Consider the following 21,550-nt stretch of genomic DNA (forward strand, 5'->3'; position numbering starts at 1 on the left):
TACAACTTTCTGCGCAGTTGACGTAGGTGGCCTACATGAGCAGTGACCTAGTGGGAAACACTTCTCGGTCTCTTTTTTTTCCCCCCTCAACTACATGAGAAGACGTCGAAGTAAGCGGGCACCATGTGTTGCTACTGGGAATGAAAAACATCTGGCCAAAATTGCAGCAGTGTCAAACATTTTGGGATGTCAAATTATAGAAATTAGAGGTAACGCGCTCAAATTGACACTATGTCCGTGTTTTGTGTGTGTTTTCGGTTTCTCCCAGGGCTGAGCTAGCCAAAGTGATGCGAACACGGGCTAAGGAGATTGAGGTGAAACTGCTTCTGTTTGCCATTCAGAGGACCACAAACTTTGAGGGCTTGCTGGCCAAACGCTTCACGGGATGCACTTTGACGGACGTACCTGGAGTAAGAAAAACACACAGAGACGAACAATACCCACCTAACAATACACGTTTTAAGGCTAAAAATATCCACATGCAAATACAGTTTAGATGTAGCAAATTTGATCATAATTGCAACATTAAAAGCACTCTTCAGTCACACCTTCCTTGTTATATAAAAAGCCGTCTAAATACTCTGACAGGGGAAACTGATGCAAAACATGTGCTCTCCAGTTGGGAACTTAACACTCACTGAAATACTTCCAGTTGGCTTTGTTGTAGTTTAAGCCAACTGGAAGGCTACAGATTAATCCCAGTCAGTCAAAACATATCTTCATTTTTTTTTCTATTTCTTGTTTATATACATAAAACTGTTGATTTGTAGCTAATTTTGCTCACACGCACACTGAGTGCTTTTTGGTGTGTCACAGCCTAAAGAAACCTTTTAATCCAGGTCATTCTGCCATGTGGAGGTGGAAGTGATACACACAGAAATGGATGGATTATGAGGGGTGTGATTAGTTTTGCCATGGCCAAGTAGGCCAGGCTTGTTCAGGACTGATAATGTTTAGGCTAGACAGAGTCCCTCTTGTCTTCAGTTCAATTAACACCCTTGCTGGTTTGGTTATTCAATCGGGGATTTGGTTGAGTGGAATTTAATTATTGGAGGTGCAGATTTATGAAAGCCTGGTCTGTGCTGACAAAAAGGTGATAAATCCTGAATTTAATATTAAACAGCTTTGTTATATTTAATATAATAATATGTAATAGATATGCCACAAATTCTTTAGTGAGAATCAAGCTATTACATGCTCTATTATTCTATTTTTACAGCAGAAGAGGCCAGACAGCCCACTAGACCCAACTAACCCCTTTCTGGAGGATGAGCCAGGAGAGGAGGCCGGCACAGAAAAGGATGAAGATCTGACTAAGGTAAGTTAACCTGGATTGACCTTATTGACATTCTTCGCAAAGTAATTGCGCTCTCAGATATTTCCTCCTTTTGATGAATAACTTTCTTGGGGCTAAATAAAAATGTCCTGTCACCTTTATTCTCTGATTCTTTTAGCCAAAGAAGCCCAAAGCTCCAGACAACCCTTTCCATGGCATTGTCTCCAAATGCTTTGAACCTCATCTATACGTCTACATAGAGTCCCAAGACAAGTGAGCAACACACACTCATAGAAGCAGGAAAGATCTAATTGGATCAGGGTACACAAACCCAGAATTGGGAGCAGGTTGTGTGTAAAGCTGGCACATGCATACTTTTTCCATTGCCCACTCATCAATCAGACCCCCCTTCCCCTCCTTCCTATTCTACTTCACTCCCTTTTTTTCTGTCTTTCCATCCGTTGTTCCTCTATCCACTGTGGCATAAATGTTTCCCATTAGCTCCACAACCACAGACAGTGAGCGAAAGAGAGAGGGAGGTTGAGTAAGTGCTGCCGCAGCAGATCTGCCTATTTTCTTTCCCACCTCTTTATGTTTTTTTTCTTTTTTGGTAGCCTTTCTTCAGGCCCCCTTTATGTAATACATGTTTCAGTTTTGTTTCTCTTGATCCATATTATATTTTTTTATAACCCTCTTTCTCCAAGTCTGATTTTCCTTCTCTTTATTCCTCCTGCCTGTTTTCTTTTCTTTTCACCTCCCCTTTCACTTTTTTACCACCACCCTTACGTCCTCAGTCAGTCACTCCCCTCCCCCAGTGTTGGTGATGGCTCCTGTAACAGTTCTGGAACTGTGGTGCTTGCATGCAGCCCCTGGTTCTTGGCTCTTTGGAGCGTTAAATAGTGTTTGTCTGTCCAAGGGGATGGGATTGACCTATTCTGCAGCTACAGCCTTACAGGCAACGGCCAGATCAGCTTGTCCCCAGTGGGACATAGCAGAAGAGAACAGTGGCCTGCTTGTTTTGTCCTTGGCTTTAGTTCCTTGATTCAGCAGGAGTGGGCCACACCAACTGGCTGTGGACCTGTTGACTACAGCGCTGATTATTTTGATGCTTAAACTAGTTTCTCCTATTTATCCGTCTCACTCGGTCTGCTTGATAGTTCGTCCATGAATCGATATATGGGGAAAAAACACAATCCTGTTTTAATTAAATAGATTTAATTAATTTCACAAGACCCTACTTCATGCATGGGTGCTTGCTTTCTTTTCTGTTTCTGCAGGAATCTGGGTGAGCTGATTGACCGGTTTGTGGCTGATTTCCGGGCACAAGGCCCTCCCAAGGCTGGCACGGAGGAGGGTGGAGCAGTACTGCCCAGCTGTGCTGACCTGTTTGTCTATTACAAAAAGTGTATGGTGCAGTGCTCCCAACTAAGCACTGGAGAACCGATGATAGCCCTCACAACCATCTTCCAGAAATTCCTCAGAGAGTATGCCTGGAAGATCCTCTCTGGCAACCTGCCTAAGTAAGACCGTTTCAGGTTTTCAGTCTAAATTAAAAACGATATGTCTAAAATGTAATTGGTAAAAGTTATATTATCAACATGACCGTTTCAGTGGTTCTCTGCAACACTTTACACGTAAGTAAAAAAAGAACTAGCATGACATTGTTGAAGATGCTGAATCCACACAAAAACAAAAATCAGACTTTGAAATATATGAGTAATTTTCAACAATTTCCATCAATGACACATATTTATTTGGGATTACCATTTCCTAAACAAGTGTGTCACACCCATAAACTGTTGCTGGGACCGTTTAGCAGTTCAGTCTGAAACTAACATCCTCAGTCCTCGCTCTGTTTGATGAATGAGAATAGCGTGTTGTAAGCAATCTGGAGTTGGTTAAGCTGTGGCAAAACCCAAAATGCTACCAGCAAAAACATCTCTGCTTCACTGGCCACTTAAGAACTCATCACTAGCTTTGGTGTGTACACACACACACACACAAGCGTATGCTTTGCACTGTAATTACACACTTGAGCATGGCGACTAATGCATACCATGTTCTGACTTGTATACATACACTGTCATAGATGCACTCAGACTCTTTGCAAGTGTGTTTACTTAAAGACACCCGTCCAGTGTGGTGTGCTGTGAATTGGTTTTGGAAGAGCCCCTAGAATGGAGGTTGAGCTGTGTTGTGGTTTTAAACACATATTTTGTTTTGACATTTATTAATGACTGGGTCGTCTGTGAAGTCTCACTGGCCCAGTGGCCCACATTTGTGTCTCAGTTACAAATAATAATGGATTCTTTACCAGTGTTTTATTTTATTCTTTAAAGGAGTTCTCTTTAAAGCTCAGTAGAAAAGAGGATCCACATCAGCTAGATTCATGAAGAAGAATAAAAAAACATCCCGAGGTCAATATTGCATAACATAATGGCATAGAGTAATTCTTTGTCTCAAATTGTAAACAATGTGAAGTCCCACCACAAACATTTCAATTACAATACAATGCAAGCACAAACAATATACCACAGTCTTCGTTTTTTATTTACCGTTTGTTTTTTTTGTTTTTGTTTTTTGTATATTCATAGTTTTTGTCAAATGGAGTGTTTGTGTGTGCTTTAATAAAGTACATTTTAATCCATGACCAGGACTTATTACAAAACTGCAAGGCAGAACGTACCTGCTCGGTGCCCTCTTATAAGTATAATAAATCAGCTCTTGCCTTGGAAGATATCCAACCACAGCACTTCAGCATTCTTATTCCTTTTTTCTCACACCGTCCTTCTCTCACGCATATTTGAGTTTCTTGGCCTAACTGGTACAGCACTCTCAGGGCTGTATAAGTACCTTCTTAAATGAACACATTTTGTCATCACGGGAGGCTCCTGGTCTATCTCTTCCCCAGTTAACCACGGTGTGCCTCAAGGCAGAGCTAATGGTTATCGCCCTCAAGGCTCTACTCCGGAAGATAGGAGTTGTACCCATTGTTATTGACAGTTGCACCATCTAACAGTTCCCTGAAGTTTGCAACCTGGGTATCATTCTAGACTCCACAGTTTCATTCCATGCTCATATCAAATCTGTCACCAGATTATTTTTTTTCCACCTAATGAACATCTCTTGACTTTGGTCATCACTCAATGACTATGTAGTAGAAACCCTCATCCATGCCTTTGGATATCTGACAAAGCCCTGGACAGACTCCAGTATGTCCAGAATACAACTGCCAGGCTTCTAACATGCACCAAGCTCTGACAACAAATCGCCCCCACCCCCATAAATCTCCTCTGGCTCGCGGTTAAGTCACGCATCATTTACAAGATCCTTCTTCTCACTTATAAATCCCTTAATGTCCTGCCCCCTCAGTACCTGTTCGATCTCCTTCACCCACACACATAGTCTCAAATCCTGCGATACTCAGCCATGGATCTGATTTCTGTTCCTTGCACAAACCTCCATATTTATGGGGATACAGTCTTCACCCACCCAGTGTTTCTTCCATCTGAGCTCTGCAGTGTCCTGTTAGTAGACTATTATTATCATTATTATTATTATTTTAGCCAGTCAAAGAAAAAAATATAAATTAACAGAAATATCCACTGCGGTAATGTGGAAAACTGTTTTGTTGTCTGACAAATCAAAATGTAAAAAAAATCTTTCTTCTTGTCACAAACCAACATCCATTATAGTGTTCAATGCTTTAGTGTATGTAACATGACAGCACATTAATCCTGACCAAGCTATTTAGCCGTTTTGTAGTTCTGATTTCAGGGAGATGATGCCTCACTATGTTCTGCATTTATTTCAACAGAGACCAGGTGCTAAATTGACCTGCCTGCAGGCCTGACCTTTCACCCACTGAAAACCTTTGATAAATTACACACATGAAAAAATAAAAATACCACAACACTGAAATTCTGTACCAAGGAAGAATGGGAAAATGTTATTTGTCTCCTCAGTTCCCAAGTGCTGACACTGTTGTTAAAAGAAGAGGTGACGTGATATCATCATAAATATAATATAATGTTAATTGATCTACATTTTACAGAGCACTTTTTTTTCTTAATAGGGTTGTAAAGTATGTTATAAAGCCTTAAAGCTTGTTTTTTCTCCTCTTGTATTTTGCTCGGACCAGCCATGACCCCTCTGTCTCTTTCTGTTTTATCTCTTTCCACTGCTGATTTTCTCCCTCTCATTTTGTCAATCTCTGTCCAGATCCAGCACTAACAGCGGGGGTCTTACCATCAGCAGCCTGTTAAAAGAAAAAGAAGTCTCTGAAGCAGCAAAGTTCACTGTAGACGAGCTCTGCCTGATCTGTAGCATTCTGAGCACTGCGGAGTACTGTCTGGCTACAACACAGCAGGCATGTACACATATGGTGCATCATGTAACTAGGGCTGAACGATTATGGAAAATAATCTAATTGCAATTTTTTGCCCCAATATTGCGATTGCGATGCGATATGCGATTATTTTTTTAAGGTCTTTGTCTTCTGTATTATTAAACAAAGACAAGCAATACATCATATAGTATGGCCAATACTATATTACATTAATTTTAAACTGTTCTTTCCTGGAAGACAGACCTCTGTTATGATGACATGAGGTGATGCATGAATTGATGACTGACATTTTTATTTAACTTCTTCAATCACAACAGTATATTTGAACATACACAATAGTTTATTTTTAGCTTACAAACATCTGAGCATAAAGTGCTGACAAGGAACCCTGGTGTAAACATTAAAATGAAAGTCAGTACAATGTGCAGATTGCAGAAATATACATAAAAAAAATCAGTGGCTTTACCACACTCAGTTTTTCGACATCTGTGAACTACTAGACAGTCATTCAATTAAAAAATAATATTAAATAAATAAAACTAATAAATAAAAAATACACACATCTTACTGATCTCTGCAGTCAGTAACATTACACATAAAGTGCAAACATAATAGCAATTGTATAAACACACACACAAACACGCCTTTAAAGTTTAAAGGCGTGAAATTGGACGGTCTAGTTCTGATTAGCGTCACCGCTGTCTCGGTGGAGTTTAATAAACTCGGCCGTCTGCTTCTTGCTATCTAAAATATAACCAGACACTGGCGTAAATTCTCGACTGTCTCATACTTCTGTTTAATAAGTTTTCTGTTTGACGTTTAGTCAGCTGTGTGAAAACCAAGGAGGAACCCACCCGGGGGATTAATAAAGTTTTATTTTATCTAATCTAATAACTTTAATCTCAGCCAAACCGATTTACTCACGAACAAACAAAACACTGAAAAAAGCCCAACAATAACATTTTTAGGTTGTCTAAGTGACTTATATATTACGTTTAACCCGAGCAGCGAAACTCCGCGGTGATCTGAAAATGATGTGCCGGGAGTTGTGCCGTTCTCGGCCGCATCAGTAACCCTCGAGCTCCCGGCTAGCTGTCGAGCTGGTGGGTAGCAGACGCCTCTGAAAACGTCGAAGCACTTTTGCAAATATGGGATATCTTGATAAACCGAGCAGATATTTGATGTTTACACAACTACTTTCTTGCCTGAAAATATGTTAAAAGTTTATTTTGTGACCCAGAAAGATTAGTATGAGTAATTTTAAAACTTAGTAGCGGCCGCCATTGTTGGAAACTGGAGTTTGGCTGGGCCGCGCTATGAATTCTGGGATATGGTAGTAATTTGGACAGCCTTCGGCGCGTCGCTGTGACGTAATCGGTCTACAAATGCGGCCTCAGGAGGATGCAGCCCATGAATTTGGACATGTCCAGAGTATAATCGCAGCCTTTGCGGTTAGAAAATTGCACTTGATCATGTCGCGATATTATCGCAAATGCGATATATCGTTCAGCCCTACATGTAACTTAGATCTTCATCAGCAAAAGAAATACCTTTGGGAGCGTGCAACGTGTCCATCATGTTAACAGTTAACAGAATGACACGTTTGATCAGGAAAACATTCATGATTAAAGCCTTAAAGGTTTCATCCATTCTGTCCTTTCACACAGACAATTTAAAAAAGACATTTGATGTTTTCTTAGTAAAGACCATTTATTTGTCTGTTTATGTGCACATTCATGTTTTTGTCTGTTTGTGTTCCAGTTGGAAGAGAAGCTGAAGGAGAAGGTAGATAAAGTCTTGGTAGAGAGAATCAATTTGACGGGGGAGATGGACACATTCAGCACGTACGTGACAACTGCAAACCGGCTTTTATTTCTTCTAAAAAAAAAAAGCCTAGCTGCTATTATGTGAAGAGTGTGACGATTTCCCTTTTCATGTGTTCACAGTGTGATCTCAAATAGTATCCAGCTGCTTGTTCAGGATCTTGATGCTGCTTGTGATCCTGCACTAACTGCTATGAGCAAGGTTGAGCACAATCATGCACTCACACATTCAGCTCGTATTGTAAATACGCTACGTTGCCAAAAGTATTCACTCACCCACTCAGATCTTTGAATTCAGTCGTTCCAATCAGTTTCATGGCCACAGCTTATAAAATCAAGTACCTAGGCATGCAGACAGCTTCTACAAGTACAGTGGAACCCCGGCTTACGAAGACCCCGTTTAACGAAAAATTCAAGTTACGAAGGCACTTAACGGCAATATTTTTGCCCGTGGTACGACAAAATGCCCGTGTAACGAAATCCGTTTGCGAAATGCGTTTCACTGTTCCACGTGAAAGATGTATTGTTGTTGCAGTGCGCTATTTCGTGTGCTTTTCGTTTGCAATCAGCCTATTTTTCATTCATAATGGGGCCGGCATAAAGCATAAATATGAGCGAGTTTAAAAAAAATGTTTAAAAAATATCATTGCACAGTTTACGTACGTAAATTAATTAACGTAAATGTAAGTTTTCGTTTTAAAGTTTAGAATTAAATTCCATAATGTAATGTACATGTACACGTACGTATGTATGCATGCATACGTATGCTGTCTTCAGCCAGCATCGCCTCACTTAAAAGGCAATGGAAAAAGGAGCTTCGACTTACGATAATTTTGACTTATGAAAGACCCTCTGGAACAAATTAATTTCATAAGTCGGGGTTCCACTGTATTTGTGAAAGAATGGGTCGCTCTCAGGAGCTCAGTGAGTTCCAGCAGGCGATCGTGATAAGATGTCACCTGTGCAAGAAGTCCAGTTGTGAATTTTCCTCGCTACTAAATATTTCAGAGTCAATTGTTAGTGGTGTTATAACAAATGGAAGTGACTGGGAAAGTGGTGGGCCACATAAAATCACAGAGCAGGGTCACATAGGCACATAGTGCACAGAGGTTACCGACTTTCTGCAGGGTGTTTGGGGATGGCCCCTTCTTCTTCCAACATTACTACACACCAGTTTAAAAAGCAAGGTTCATAATGGCATGGATTAGTGAGTTTGGTGGGGAACAACTTGACTGGCCTGCACAGAGTCCTGACCTCAAACTGATAGAACCCTTTTGGCATGAATTAAAACAGAGCCAGGCCTTTTGGTCCAACATCAGTGTGTGGCTCAAAAATTCCCACAAACGCACTCCTAAACCTTGTGGAATAGCTTCCCTGAAGAGCTGACGTCATATTAAACCCTATGGATTAAGAATGGGACGTCACTGAAGATCATATGTGTGAAGACAGACAAGCGAGTACTTTTGGTATTATAGTGTATTTTTAGAAATCCCCAAAAGATCGTTGTTTTGGGAATGTCTGTTTGTCAAAAATCGTCATTAAGAAAAACAGTAGAGTTCTCTTTATTTCAGTGCATTTAAAGGATTTATTGTATTAACCAGATGGTAAATATGCTAAACTTCTAATTCTCCGCCTCTAGATGCCGTGGCAGAGTGTGGAGCATGTTGGTGACCAGAGTCCTTATGTGACATCCATTATAATGCACATTAAACAAAATGTGCCAATCATCAGAGACAATCTCGCCTCCACACGCAAATATTTCACGCAATTCTGCATCAAGTTCACAAAGTACAGTGCATAAGCACACATTTACACTTCTTTATTTAAGCCCTGTGTGAAAGCTCCTGTTTGTTGATATATTTGTCATTTCTTTCTATCCTTAGTTCTTTCATTCCCAAATTCATCAACCACTTGTTTAGATGTAAGCCTATCAGCATGGTGGGAGCTGAACAAGTAAGTTTCATTTATTGCAATCTGTATTAAGATGCATTACTGTTGTGATGCATATACAATGAGGGCCTTACAGTGTTTTTATAGCTTTGCCTCTTTACACCACCACAAGGGATTTAAAACCAAACAATTAAAATGTGACTTTCCTTTTTACTTTAAAGGGTTTAACAAAAGTATTACATTACGGTAACTATGTAGGACTTAGAGTCATTTTTATGTGTCATCCTCCCCAGTCAGAGGGCCTGTTCCTTTGTTATTTCATTACAAAGCATATACAAGATCTGGAGTTAAGTGGGGTGTTTTCTTTTCTGAAACTCAATGTGAGGTCCAAAAAGTTGATGATGCAGGTGAAGGCGGTCACCATTAGGCTGGAAAAACAAAATCGACCTATTAGAAACTTAAGAGTGGCCAAATCAGCAGTCTGGTACATTCATTCAAGTATTGTATAAATGCACTGGCCAGGACAATGACTGTCAACGGCCTGGAAGGCCGCTGAAGACAACTAAAATGGCTTATCGCAACATTTTTCCTTGTTTAATAAAACCCTCTTGACAACATCCTCATTTTCTTGACTTGGAAAACTTGAGAAAATGATACACCTACCTTCTCAAGACAACTGTCAAAGAGGTAGACATATCATTAACAAAGACTACAATCAAGAGACTCCTGTATGAACATAAATACAAAGTGTTGCAAATGAATGGTTATACTCAGGATTAGAGTTTGCCAGAAAACATCTATTGAATGACCTGATATCAGACTGATAGGAAAATAAAGTGATGGAGAAGGAGAAAAATAGCTTTGATCTAAGTCAAATCACATCATCTATCAAACATGGTGGAGGCATCGTTATGAGCGGGGCATGTTGGATTTCTAAAACAGTTAATGCAATACCATTTAAAGCCCTTAAATTAAAGCTGAAAGTCTGCACTTTAGTCACATCACGATAGGTTGATTTAAAATCCACTGTTGTGGTGAACAGAAAACCCCTACTGTAATTGTCTGAAAAGTTATGGCTCTTGGATACATTTACTTGCGATTGATTGTATAAGGCTGAGTTTAAGTCTTGTGCAAACTATCCCACCAGCTTCTCCTCGACACTCACTCCTTGAAGACGGTCCTGTTGGATCTGCCCTCCATAGGCTCCCAGGTGCTCCGCAAGGCACCTGCCAGCTACACCAAGATAGTGGTTAAAGGCATGACTCGTGCAGAGATGATACTTAAGGTAAGGAGTGGGAGGGGTGGCATTAATGTGAGCTTGACTTCGGTGCAGCTGTTTGATTCAGGCACGTATTTCCTGGCAGCTTTCAAGTGAATGTTTGTGCAAGTATGAAAACAATCCCAGTTAACCGTCCTTAAATGTATGCTGGAAAACCACTTAACCTTGCTTCTTAGGCCGCTGGTTTACACTTCTTGCATAAACCAAGAATCTTAAACCGATGGATTTAAATGAGAGCTTTAAATACCATATAGTTAAACTTAAACACAGTATCAATGATAGTCATTTTTATGGGTCACTTAAGATTTTATTATATCTAACTTAGGTGGCTAAATTCCTGCTGGCCTTTTTTTTTTTTTTAACAACTGAAGCTCCTTTTTCTGACCTTTAAAGGCTTCGCCTGTAAGATAGAGCCTTTTACGTAGGTGCAGTGTAAAGGGTTTTTGGGGTTTTCCTTTATCCTTTATTTGCCGTTTTACAGATTTGATGTCGAAACTTGACAGATCCAGTTAAACACGAGCTTTTGTGCTGACACTAACATTTAACCAAGAACAATCTGGCACGACCTACAGCTAACTGCTTTTCCACCGATCTCAACAATAGACTGAACAAACATTTCTCCTGCGAGTGTTTGTGGTTGGACGGGCGAGCCAACTTTTAAATGTTTGTCTTGAGTCACTTGAGCAGATTATCTACTTGGAGTTTATTTTGGGCAGAACAGTCCTTTAATTGTGTCCTTAACCCCACTTACACTAACACTTTATAAGCATGTTTCCACAAAATAAAGCGTCTCACAGGAGGTAATGAAAGAATAGGAACAAATCTAATGCACTGCTGTTTTAATGAATGCTAAACAGGCCAACGTAATACTCACGCTCATACTCTTAACTCAGTATGTGGTTGACTTTGAGCCAGTGGAAAGGTATGAGTGAGTAAATAAATAAATGCTTATAACCTTGTGTCTACTCGCGGAAAAATACACAGCCACACGTGCAGAATGGCATGCTGTATGCAGGACGTTGTTTTCAGCTGTGGAGTGCAGTCACTGGGATCAGCCCTTATGAGGCTCCTGAGGACACTGGTATGCGGATGCCATAGATTAATCTCGCCCTAATTAACTGTCCCACGAGGGTAGAAAACACCCGCCTGTCCCTGATTTTCCTCTTGGGCTCCCAGGAGGCCGTGTTTCCTCTAAAAGATGGACAGTCTTGATGTGTGATTAAGTGTGACCTGCTCTGATCATGCTATGTTGGCCAAGCTTTCCCAGTAAGGGAGTGGATTTCTGTGAGACTGTATAAGAAATAGTTTAGATTGATGGCGCTTTTACACCCTAGCTTAGATTCTGGCCCTCGGGCGCACTAACATTGTTTTGTCTTAGACATTTGCTGTCTTTGCAAACCCTCCTAACCATTTCATATTCGATCGTCTGTTCAGCCCATTGTCTGCAGGGATACGCTCTGTTCCACGGGGCCTCTGTAGAACCTGTCTTTGTCTGCCTGATAAATGCCCTGAATGTGCGTACGTACATTTCCACTCATCTGCCACACATTAAGAAGGCTTTCACATTATAGAATTATGTTAATTCATTCACATCAACCCACAACTGTCTGCTTCTTTTTATTCTTTTTTTTCCTGAATTCGACTGCCAGTGGGCCCCTTTAGCTGGAATGTGATCTGCATGGCTTGTGGAAAGCTCTCACAGACATAGCTGCTAACTTTGATTGATTTATATGCATTACTGTGACAACTGGAGACAGAATCATCATTCCGAAGGCTAGAAATCTGATACAGCAGACATGTCAAAAAACCAAAAACTTGATACCAAACAAACTGCTGAGGAAAATTCACTGTAAATTGTAAATACATTACCAGGGAGTATTTCTAATGATATGATAGACTGAATGATAATATAGACTATATGTAAAGAAGATATATTACTGTAACTATTTGTAGACGGTAAAGAGAAGCTTTTTGTACTATCCAACATTTTACGCATTGACTTTGTGTAACATCAAGGTTCCTTGTAGGTAATTGCTTCCACCTTGAGCTTAGAGTGAAGCCTCTGAAAGACAATCCCAATGAAAGGAGGTCAATACGAGAATTCCTCTGCCTAACCTCAACGATAGTTTTAAATTACACTCTGTGATGCTGTGGCTTGAAATTAAAATCCGTCTTCCTGAGAAACTGCAATTCAGTGGGAGCGTTAAAGGAGCAATTTTAAGTATTTAAAGCTCTGAGATTAAAGCAGATTCCTTGTACGTGTCAATTAATTAAGTGCAGTCTAAGTTCTTTGAACGGAAACAGCTTTGTTTTGCAAGTTTTCATTTATACCCTGGAGAACTTGAAGTCCATGGGGGTAAATTAGAGTTTAAAATAGTTAGTATTTAAATCAGCTGATCTTAGAATTATAAGAATAACAGCATTTGTGAACCAAATGAAGATCAAAACCATGGTGTTTTGTTGCAAGTAGATGTTACTGTGACTTAAAGCAGCAGACGTTGATTATGCTTGCTTCCTGAGTAGCATAACAAGCTGCGTGTGTGAGGTAGAGTTATGGTTAATAGATTATCAAACACTTCACTGACAGCACAAGTGGAACAACATAATGATTTATTGGAGTTGTTTTTCTGACACGGTGATGTGATTCATACACATCCAGCACTCGCTCTGCTTTTTTGCTCAGTTTTATCTCAGACTCTGCCTCTTTAGCCTATAAAGGTAGGTAGTCCACATTGAGTGTGCCACCACCAAAATATTAAGTTTTGTGTCATGAAGCAAAACAATCACCTGAAAACTGCTAGAATGCTCCATAAAACAGAGGATAAATGCAGTCTTTCATGTTTTTGTGTTTAACCTTTTAAAATTACCAAAATTTCAGTTGGAACTCTAATCGAATTTTAGATAAAACTGATAACACACAGGCATGTTTTTTTTAGTTTACCTCTTTATTGTCACTGCACACTCATAATTTGTACAATAGTACAACAAAATTGCGGTACTGTTGCACATTGGCGCTAAAAGAAGGCCAAGAAGTAATCACAATAAATAAATAACATCTATACAAAATAAAATATATACATAATGTGCCAAAAATAAATGAAACCTACTGAGAAATCACTCCATCTGCTCCCTGGTATACTTGAATTTGGTAACCTAGGGAACCTCAGTTATCAAGTGCAACCTCCATGAGATGTTTATTGTAGCAGCTTTTTAGGTCACCAGCCTGCCTAGCTCAGGATATTAATTTGTTTTTAACAGTTCCAAAACACAAAACAGTTCTAAACAACAATGATCCCTCCACCATGCTTTATAGATAGGACAATTTTCTGTGTGTGTTATTATTTAGTGCCTTTTCTGATCACATTTGCGACCTGTTGACGACAAAGTCATAGCATGTGTTATTTTCTTACTCGTCAACCCATTTTGTGATTCCCTGTGTGTGGATGGGAGTATTGTCATCCTGGAAAAGATGAAATGGGTGTGTTTCGTTTTTCCTTATGGTTTTTTCCTTTAATTTGTCACCTGTCTTTATTTGGGCTGTCTGTTTTGCGAGCCAGTACTTAGTTATGTTCAAAGTGCATAGGAATTTTTTGGTCCGTCTGAGACGGCCTCTCCTGGCCGGTACAAAGCCTCTGAGACGTGGCTGTTTTCCACACCCAGCCCAGCCTGCCATGGCTCCGGCTCTCTTTCCCACTTTTGAAGTTCTCTTCTCTTTTAGAGAGTATTTTAAAGGTAGCTCTCATCCCTACCCTTCTCACTGTGCTAAATCTCCCCACCCCACTTACTCGGTTTCTCTCTCCCTTTTAATGCCCATTTTACTTCTAAACTGCATCTCCATCTTTCTTTGTTTCTTTTTTTTTTTTTTTGTTTTTTACAAGGGTCCCTACAGGCCTTGCTCTTGGCCTGGCTCCAGGACAGTTGCTTAGTAAATCACTCAGTCAGCAGAGCTTGTAAGAAAGCAGAGAATTCCACACGATCCTGAGCCTTTGATGCTTGCTCTTCACTCGCTCCGTCTTTTGCTTCTGATTCCTCCATTCGCTCACTCCCTCCGCAGCTCGTCTTCTCATTTATTTTACCTCGAGTGAAGATGGAACCAAAGCTTGAAAGACTTTAGACTCTGTTAAGTGACAGATAGGAGAAACATTTTGTGAGCTGGTCCCTTCTGTGGACGCGTATGCATGAGATGGGAATAGGGGTGGTCTGTCAGCCATGTGTTGGTCTTCCTTCTTTGTAGCGGCTTCAAGAAATGCTAACTGATCTGCGTTTTCCACCCAGTCTCTGTTGTAGGGAAAAAACAAAAAACAACAACAAAAAAAACAACCAAGAGGATTAAATCCAGAAAAGTTGCGCCCCATTAAACTTTTTTTTTTTTTTTGCCTGCTCTTCCGTAAAGCTGATTTTCACCCAGACTCATTATACCTCCAAAATAATTATGGGTGATCCACTGGTGCTTGAGGTAATTGGTGTGTAAAAGGAGAAGTGCCTAAATATAGAAGTATAATCTAAACTTTGTTTGCAGCTAGAACTGCATGGCTCCATCAGCTGGAGCCCCTCCTTTTCCTCCCATTTGGCCCATAGCTGCCCCCATATGGGATCACTTAAAGATCTCTCGGGTCATCGTGTGATGGCTCACAGGAAGGTGGTTGGTGCTGGTGGTTGTGGTGGGAGGGTAAGGCGACATCAACAATCCTAAACTCTACTTTTCTGCAGGTGGTGATGGCCCCACATGAACCTCCGGTGGTGTTTGTTGATAACTACATCAAGCTCCTGGCTGATGGCAATCCCGAGACCTTCCAGAAGATTCTGGATATGAAGGTCAGTTAGCTTGTCTCTGCCAGTGTGGATTTTCTCATCTAGCTTTCAACGATATCTCCCATAAGGCTGTGCTGCATAGGTTCATTTACCTGTCGTTGTTATCCTGCGTCCTTTATTATTATTTTTTTAAATATATATTTGTGTGTGCTTTATTTTTATTTTGTGTGCGTAGGGCCTGAAGCGCAGCGAGCAGAGCAGCATGCTGGAGCTCTTCAGGCAAAGGCTACCCACTCCGCCCTCGGGGGCAGACGGTGGGCCCTCTCTGTCCTTCAGTACCCCCACCCCTGAGCAGGAATCCTCACGTATCCGCAAACTAGAGAAGCTCATTAAGAAGAGGCTGTGAAATCGCATCTTGAAAAGCGTAGGCTGGCATGGCCTTCAACTTTGTTGCGGTTATTCATCGCAAAGACTCCATCATTGTGCTGCGTTCTGTATTCGTGGAGAAGGAGGAAGAAGTTGACTGAGTTTTCTGACTGATGCCTACCCAAGCTGAGGGTGGATTATGAGGAAACTTCCTTAACTGTTTGATGTTGTTACACATGTCATGTACCTCTGTGGTTTTATTACACTAAAGCCCGAGTTTTGTAACATTACTTAATTGTTGCACAGTTTTTTGTTGTTTTGCAGAATGTGGAGTTGTTGACTAAACTCTAATCAGAGAGCTTCTGGCTGCTTCTCTCTCGACATATCTATTCCAGGAGGCCTGATCTTAATTAAAGCTGAAAATACTATACTTCAAGGATAACCGTGGGTTTTCTTTTTTTGCTCATCTGTTTTAATTCAGTGTGGGGTTGAAATCTGTGTGCCATTCATTAAAAGGGGGCGTGATCATAGGTGTTCTGATTGTTTTTGCTGTGTTTGTCCCGTGACCCATACTGAACTCGTAGCTTCTTTAAGCAAACGGGATCTTTGGATTCCCTTCGGTTTTTAACACTTAGGCTGTCTTTGACCTTAATCGCACAAGTGTGCAGTCATATTCTGTAAAGGTTACTCCTCTGTTAAAAATCATCTTTAGTGATAGAAGGTAAAGGTTTTCTTTTAGTGAATGTGTGTCCATAAAAGTGCACAAATAGGTTTGTTTTTTGATCTCAAGGTCAAATATATTCCAAATTTGGCTTGCAGACACCAAAACCTTATCCGATGCCTTTTCCCTGGCTGTGTTTATGCATTTTGACATCGGTGTCTCCCAACTCCATAAGTCCTCATTGGCAAACTAGATGGCTGCATTTAGTGTGCACATTATTTTACATCTTGGGCCACATGCAGCCCTCTGTTATGCTACATTGGCCAGAGCAGTAAAACAACATAAACGTGTAAAACTGGAGAAAAAGTTTTTTAAAAATGTGGACTTAATTTAAAAAAGAAAAAAAAAACATTTTCTGTAAGTTAACTGATTTTATTTTATTTTATTGTATCCATTACTTTTATTACTTTGGTGTAGTATGAATGCCAGTGGGGCGGTGGTCTTTATCAATAGGAAACGCTAGTCCTATGAAAATACAGTTTTAAAAAAATCAAAATCTATATGCACTCCTTCACATTTTGGAAAATTGTGTTAGGAAAAAGTCTTTGCCATTCCTGTGCCCAGGCCTTATGTTTGATACTCCTGCATTAGTTCCTTCAGGTGCAAAATGCCACTGCTTTGGCAACAGTGCAAAAACAGTGCAAAGCATAAAGTTTTTCCTTATGCTTCATAACATGGGCGTACACTACTTCTTTTCTCACTTGCGCGTTTCGAACAATACCAGGAAAACGCATCAACCTGATTTCGCCAGGTTGCAAGTGAATGAGGATCTGGAAAAGTTCCCATGTCTGGCCCGGTCTCTTGTTGCTAATTATCTTCTGACCAATCAGCAGCCACTCAAGTGATTCGAAAGGCGTTTCCTTTCCTGTGTTCGTGGATCTGAAAGCCCCCTTTGAAGGGGGAAGAAGTTTGAAGAGGACCCGCGGGCAGCAGGACAAGCTCAGTGTTTCTCAGAGACAAACCTGCTCAAGTCTCTCTGAATGTCTTCACCGTGGAGGTGGCACAAAGTGCTCGGCGTTTTTGAGATGTTAAGATAAAGAAGTTCGAAAGCTCGAGTTTCTGGCTTTGGCGTTGTGGAGGGAAGGAAACTGATTTACCGCCTGGTTGATGACTTTTCCAGCGTGCAGCCGTGAATGCTGTCCGGGAAGAGGTTAGCAGCTACACCGCGGGACTCTGTGACGGAATAATTAAGAAGAAGAAGAAGAATACGGCGGACTGCACGCTGGAAGGAATCCTCTTTCGTAACCTGCCTCTTACTCGCTGGGATTTTGCAACTTTTACCTAGAAATGGTTGGCAGTTTGAACTTGCCAAATTTATGTGAAGGAGATCCTCTGGATATGAGTTGCAGGGCTGAGAGAGGACTTGATAGCCCGGACTCTGGCTTACCCCCTAGTCCGAGCCCCAGTGCCTGGCTGCTGCCTGTGTCCGCAGATAAAGCCGGTGGAGTGAGCTCTGTGTCCGAAGACGAAGGAAGGGGTTCCCTGGTACGTACCACCAGTGTGTCTCACTACATCCTGTGATCTAACCCATCAGTTTCCTGTCGGAGCAAAACAAATGGTCGTGAACTGCACCTGAAATCTGACTTCTTGCTCTTAAAAATGACTGTTTTACTTTTGAATGCATGTTGCTATTGATTTGAGACATAAAGTAGAGGTTATTGAAGTTACTAGGCAACAGCCTAGTTTTTAAAGTTATTTGTTTATATGCGTAAAAAACCAAAACGTCTTGTTTAAAGCGCCTGTGGCTCTGAACTGGGCCAAAGGTCCCATGTATCCACTGAGGGTCTGTTTCATGTTTTGCAGGTTCCAGCTTTACCTGCTGGATCTTTCCCACAGCTACACCCGCTGTCCTTCGGGGAAGGCATAGCACTTGATCCATTACCACCAAAGGAAATGAGGTGTGTTGTCTTTGATGTGACAGCCCAAAAAGCACGTACAAGAGAAAAGTGGCACTGTTGGCTCACGAGTTAGCTTTACTGTATTTTGTTTGACTAAAATCGCTGCATTCTCTCTTATCCATAGATACACCTCCTCAGTGCACTATGACTCAGACCGCCACTTCATCCAGAATGTCAGCCTGGAGCCGTGGGGCCAAAGCCTCGAACACTGCAGGCAGACCATTATGGCTGTGTCCAACAGCACCTGGCGCCACTACGTGACACAGCTAGAGTTCCAGCCTCGCCATCGTCCCAAGCAGTTCAAGAGCACCACCATCATCTACCCCAAGAAAGCCAGCACCATCTATACCACAGAGCTGAGCTACAACTGTCACCGGCTGTCCAGGCGTTTCCTCTCCAGCGTAGAGCTGGATGCTGTGGCCAACAGAAAGTTACCTCAGTGAGAGTGGACTCGCGGGGGGAGATGGCCGGGGACATGCTGTCATTCCCTCGGCCCCTAAATTGGTGCTCCCTTAAGGCTAGTTGCCACTGACCTGCTGTCTTGTCTTTTTTTGTTTTTTTTTTAACACTTGTGTAGCCTGCTATCATTTTATGAAGTGTGTTTATATAACATGTTACAGAGAACAAAGGAGGTAAGACATGGTTTGAGTAGATTAAATATTCAGACCATGTCAGGACATGTTTATATCCCTGCCAATGAATGAAGCTCTCCACTAGCATGGGTGTTACTTTTGAATGCTTCAGGTTGTAGTTGGTTGAAAGGTTTCCAGAGGTGTAATGATGTGTTGTTTTTATTAGCTGTAGAAACAATATGGACCAAAATTAGGACAATGCATATTTGCTCTCAGCGAATTGTGTTGCATTAAGCTGGTCAAGCGTGTGAGTGGCTTCTTTAAAATTATCTTTAAAGCGATGAGGCTGTAGCTAAAGAGAGGAGCACCTTTTAACACTGCTGAGGATGTTAAACGAGCAGAAGAGCAGTAAACACTTTTTTTTTTTTAAATATATATGCTAAAAAAATATATCACTAACTTATCCACACTGTACAAAACATCTGGTTTTGTTTTTTGTTTTTTTTTTTGTGCACAGCCAACAACTTAAGCTCTTTGCAAGCCTTGCCTCTAGCTACTGTTAAAGGCCGCACTTAATATTGTATGATGTAAATATTGATGGATTAAGGAAACTTCTCTATTCATAATCGTGTGTAAGCTTAAACTGAACAAGCAGGTAGTTTAGATGAATCACGAGTGTGGAGTTTACTGAAGTGGATACTATGTTGGTATACTTTACTAGCTTACTAGTCAAAGTAACAAGCTGCATTCCCCTGCTACAACTTTCCCTGTGACCTGTTTGGAGTTAGTATTTATCTTGTTGATATTTTAGATCTGACTTTTTTTTTATTATCAGATGGTTAAATGAGTCTCTACACAAGTGTGGTGTGCTGAGGAGTATTTTTGTAATTTCTTTTTAAAATCTTAATTGGTGTATTGGTTGACTCTTCTTCTTTTCCCCCCACATCAGTCACATATTCAGTGCCAGTTTAAAATAAAGAGATTTGTTAAAAGAACAAGATGTATGTTTTATATGGAGTGAGAAAAAGGGAATGACTGACCTCTAATTTACATTTGTAAACTGTTTTGAACTATTTCATGGTTACAGATCAAATGCTAGTTAGTGTCTAACCTATTGTCCAGACAATGCCTTGTTAAATCTGAAGATCTAACTAAAGTCATCAGGATTTTTTGTTTTTGTTTTTTTTTAAGTCGGCAGCATTAAAATATATTTTGATGTGGGGTGAATTGACCCTTTTAAGTCAGACTTTTTTTTGGTTTTGTTTTTTTGTAGAATTGTGTTACTTTAATGCCCTCTTGTGGCCACAGAGGCAAAGTGCAGTAATTTGGCTTTCATCAAAATTCTTCATGTTTAAAGTTTGTGCTCTGTTTATTAGCATTGTGAGCATTAGTTCAATATGTCTAAAGCATTGCTGCCCAAGGTGAGTTTCTTCAGAAAGTACTTTCACCTTTGGCAAGTCTTCCCTGATTAGAGTATGAATGTTGCAGAAGCCTCCTGCACCATAATTGGACTTTTCATTATTCATAAACCATGTGACCCAGAGACAGACTGGCGACCAGTACAGGGTGTACCCGCCTCTCGCCCTTTGTTAGACGGGAGTTACGACCCTGATGAGGATAAATGGAAGAGAATGGATCTGACTTAATCAGAAAAGGAACCATGAACTCCTGCTTAGAACTTCTTCCATATATTTTGCATGTAAGGAAACCAGACTGTTGTATTTTTTATTATTATTATTATTCTTGAGAATTAGTTCTTCGGGCAGTCCTAAAACACAAACAAACTAGCAGATGAAAATAATGTTCTTAGGAAAAAAAATATATATATACACACACACACACAGTGGGGCAAAAAAGTATTTAGTCAGCCACCGATTGTGCAAGTTCCCCCACTTAAAATGATGACAGAGGTCAGTAATTTGCACCTGAGGTACACTTCAACTGTGAGAGACAGAATGTGGAAAAAAAAATCCATGAATTCACATGGTAGGATTTGTAAAGAATTTATTCGTAAAGTAGGGTGGAAAATAAGTATTTGGTCACCTCAAACAAGGAAAATCTCTGGCTCTCACAGACCTGTAACGTCTTCTGTAAGAAGCTTTTCTGTCCCCCACTCGTTACCTGTATGAATGGCACCTGTTTGAACTCATCATCTGTATAAAAGACACCTGTCCACAGCCTCAAACAGTCAGACTCCAAACGCCGCCATGGCCAAGACCAAAGAGCTTTCGAAAGACACCAGGAAAAGTATTGTAGACCTGCACCAGACTGGGAAGAGTGAATCTACAATAGGCAAGCAGCTTGGTGTGAAAAAATCAACTGTGGGAGCAATCATCAGAAAATGGAAGACATACAAGACCACTGATAATCTCCCTCGATCTGGGGCTCCACGCAAGATCTCATCCCGTGGGGTCAAAATGATCATGAGAACGGTGAGCAAAGATCCCAGAACCACACGGGGGGACCTGGTGAATGACCTGCAGAGAGCTGGGACCAAAGTAACAAAGGTCACCATCAGTAACACACTACAACGGCAGGGAATCAAATCCCGCAGTGCCAGACGTGTTCCGCTGCTGAAGCCAGTGCATGTCCAGGCCCGTCTGAAGTTTGCCAGAGAGCACATGG

The 21,550-nt window shown here is 40.8% G+C and overlaps 2 protein-coding genes across 3 annotated transcripts in view; both read left to right on the forward strand.

Annotated features, from left to right (window-relative positions):
- Positions 1 to 16,170, forward strand: part of vps53 (VPS53 subunit of GARP complex) — a 28,053-nt gene extending 11,883 nt beyond the window's left edge. The window contains exons 11-22 of one of the 2 annotated variants that reach the window (XM_085243277.1): positions 269 to 410; positions 1,220 to 1,318; positions 1,455 to 1,549; positions 2,554 to 2,796; positions 5,498 to 5,645; positions 7,386 to 7,468; positions 7,571 to 7,649; positions 9,087 to 9,235; positions 9,331 to 9,400; positions 10,485 to 10,622; positions 15,327 to 15,431; positions 15,604 to 16,170. In XM_085243277.1, coding sequence (XP_085099403.1) covers positions 269 to 410; positions 1,220 to 1,318; positions 1,455 to 1,549; positions 2,554 to 2,796; positions 5,498 to 5,645; positions 7,386 to 7,468; positions 7,571 to 7,649; positions 9,087 to 9,235; positions 9,331 to 9,400; positions 10,485 to 10,622; positions 15,327 to 15,431; positions 15,604 to 15,774 — 1,522 coding nt within the window. In that variant the 3' untranslated portion in view covers positions 15,775 to 16,170. The remainder of the gene's footprint in view (positions 1 to 268; positions 411 to 1,219; positions 1,319 to 1,454; positions 1,550 to 2,553; positions 2,797 to 5,497; positions 5,646 to 7,385; positions 7,469 to 7,570; positions 7,650 to 9,086; positions 9,236 to 9,330; positions 9,401 to 10,484; positions 10,623 to 15,326; positions 15,432 to 15,603) is intronic. The other variant, XM_085243278.1, reaches the window with a different exon arrangement.
- Positions 16,171 to 17,274: 1,104 nt separating this feature from the next.
- On the forward strand, positions 17,275 to 20,165 carry rflnb (refilin B). Its single transcript, XM_085243279.1, has 3 exons — positions 17,275 to 17,940; positions 18,259 to 18,353; positions 18,478 to 20,165. The coding sequence occupies exons 1-3, from the start codon at positions 17,743 to 17,745 to the stop codon at positions 18,794 to 18,796; spliced, it is 612 nt and encodes a 203-aa protein (XP_085099405.1). The 5' UTR covers positions 17,275 to 17,742; the 3' UTR covers positions 18,797 to 20,165.
- Positions 20,166 to 21,550: the final 1,385 nt, after the last annotated feature.

The sequence above is a fragment of the Mchenga conophoros genome, linkage group LG14, assembly GCF_057382185.1.
Source record: "Mchenga conophoros isolate Kocher_MC1m ecotype Shallow Benthic linkage group LG14, M_conophoros_male_GT1.1, whole genome shotgun sequence".
Taxonomy (NCBI): domain Eukaryota; kingdom Metazoa; phylum Chordata; class Actinopteri; order Cichliformes; family Cichlidae; genus Mchenga; species Mchenga conophoros.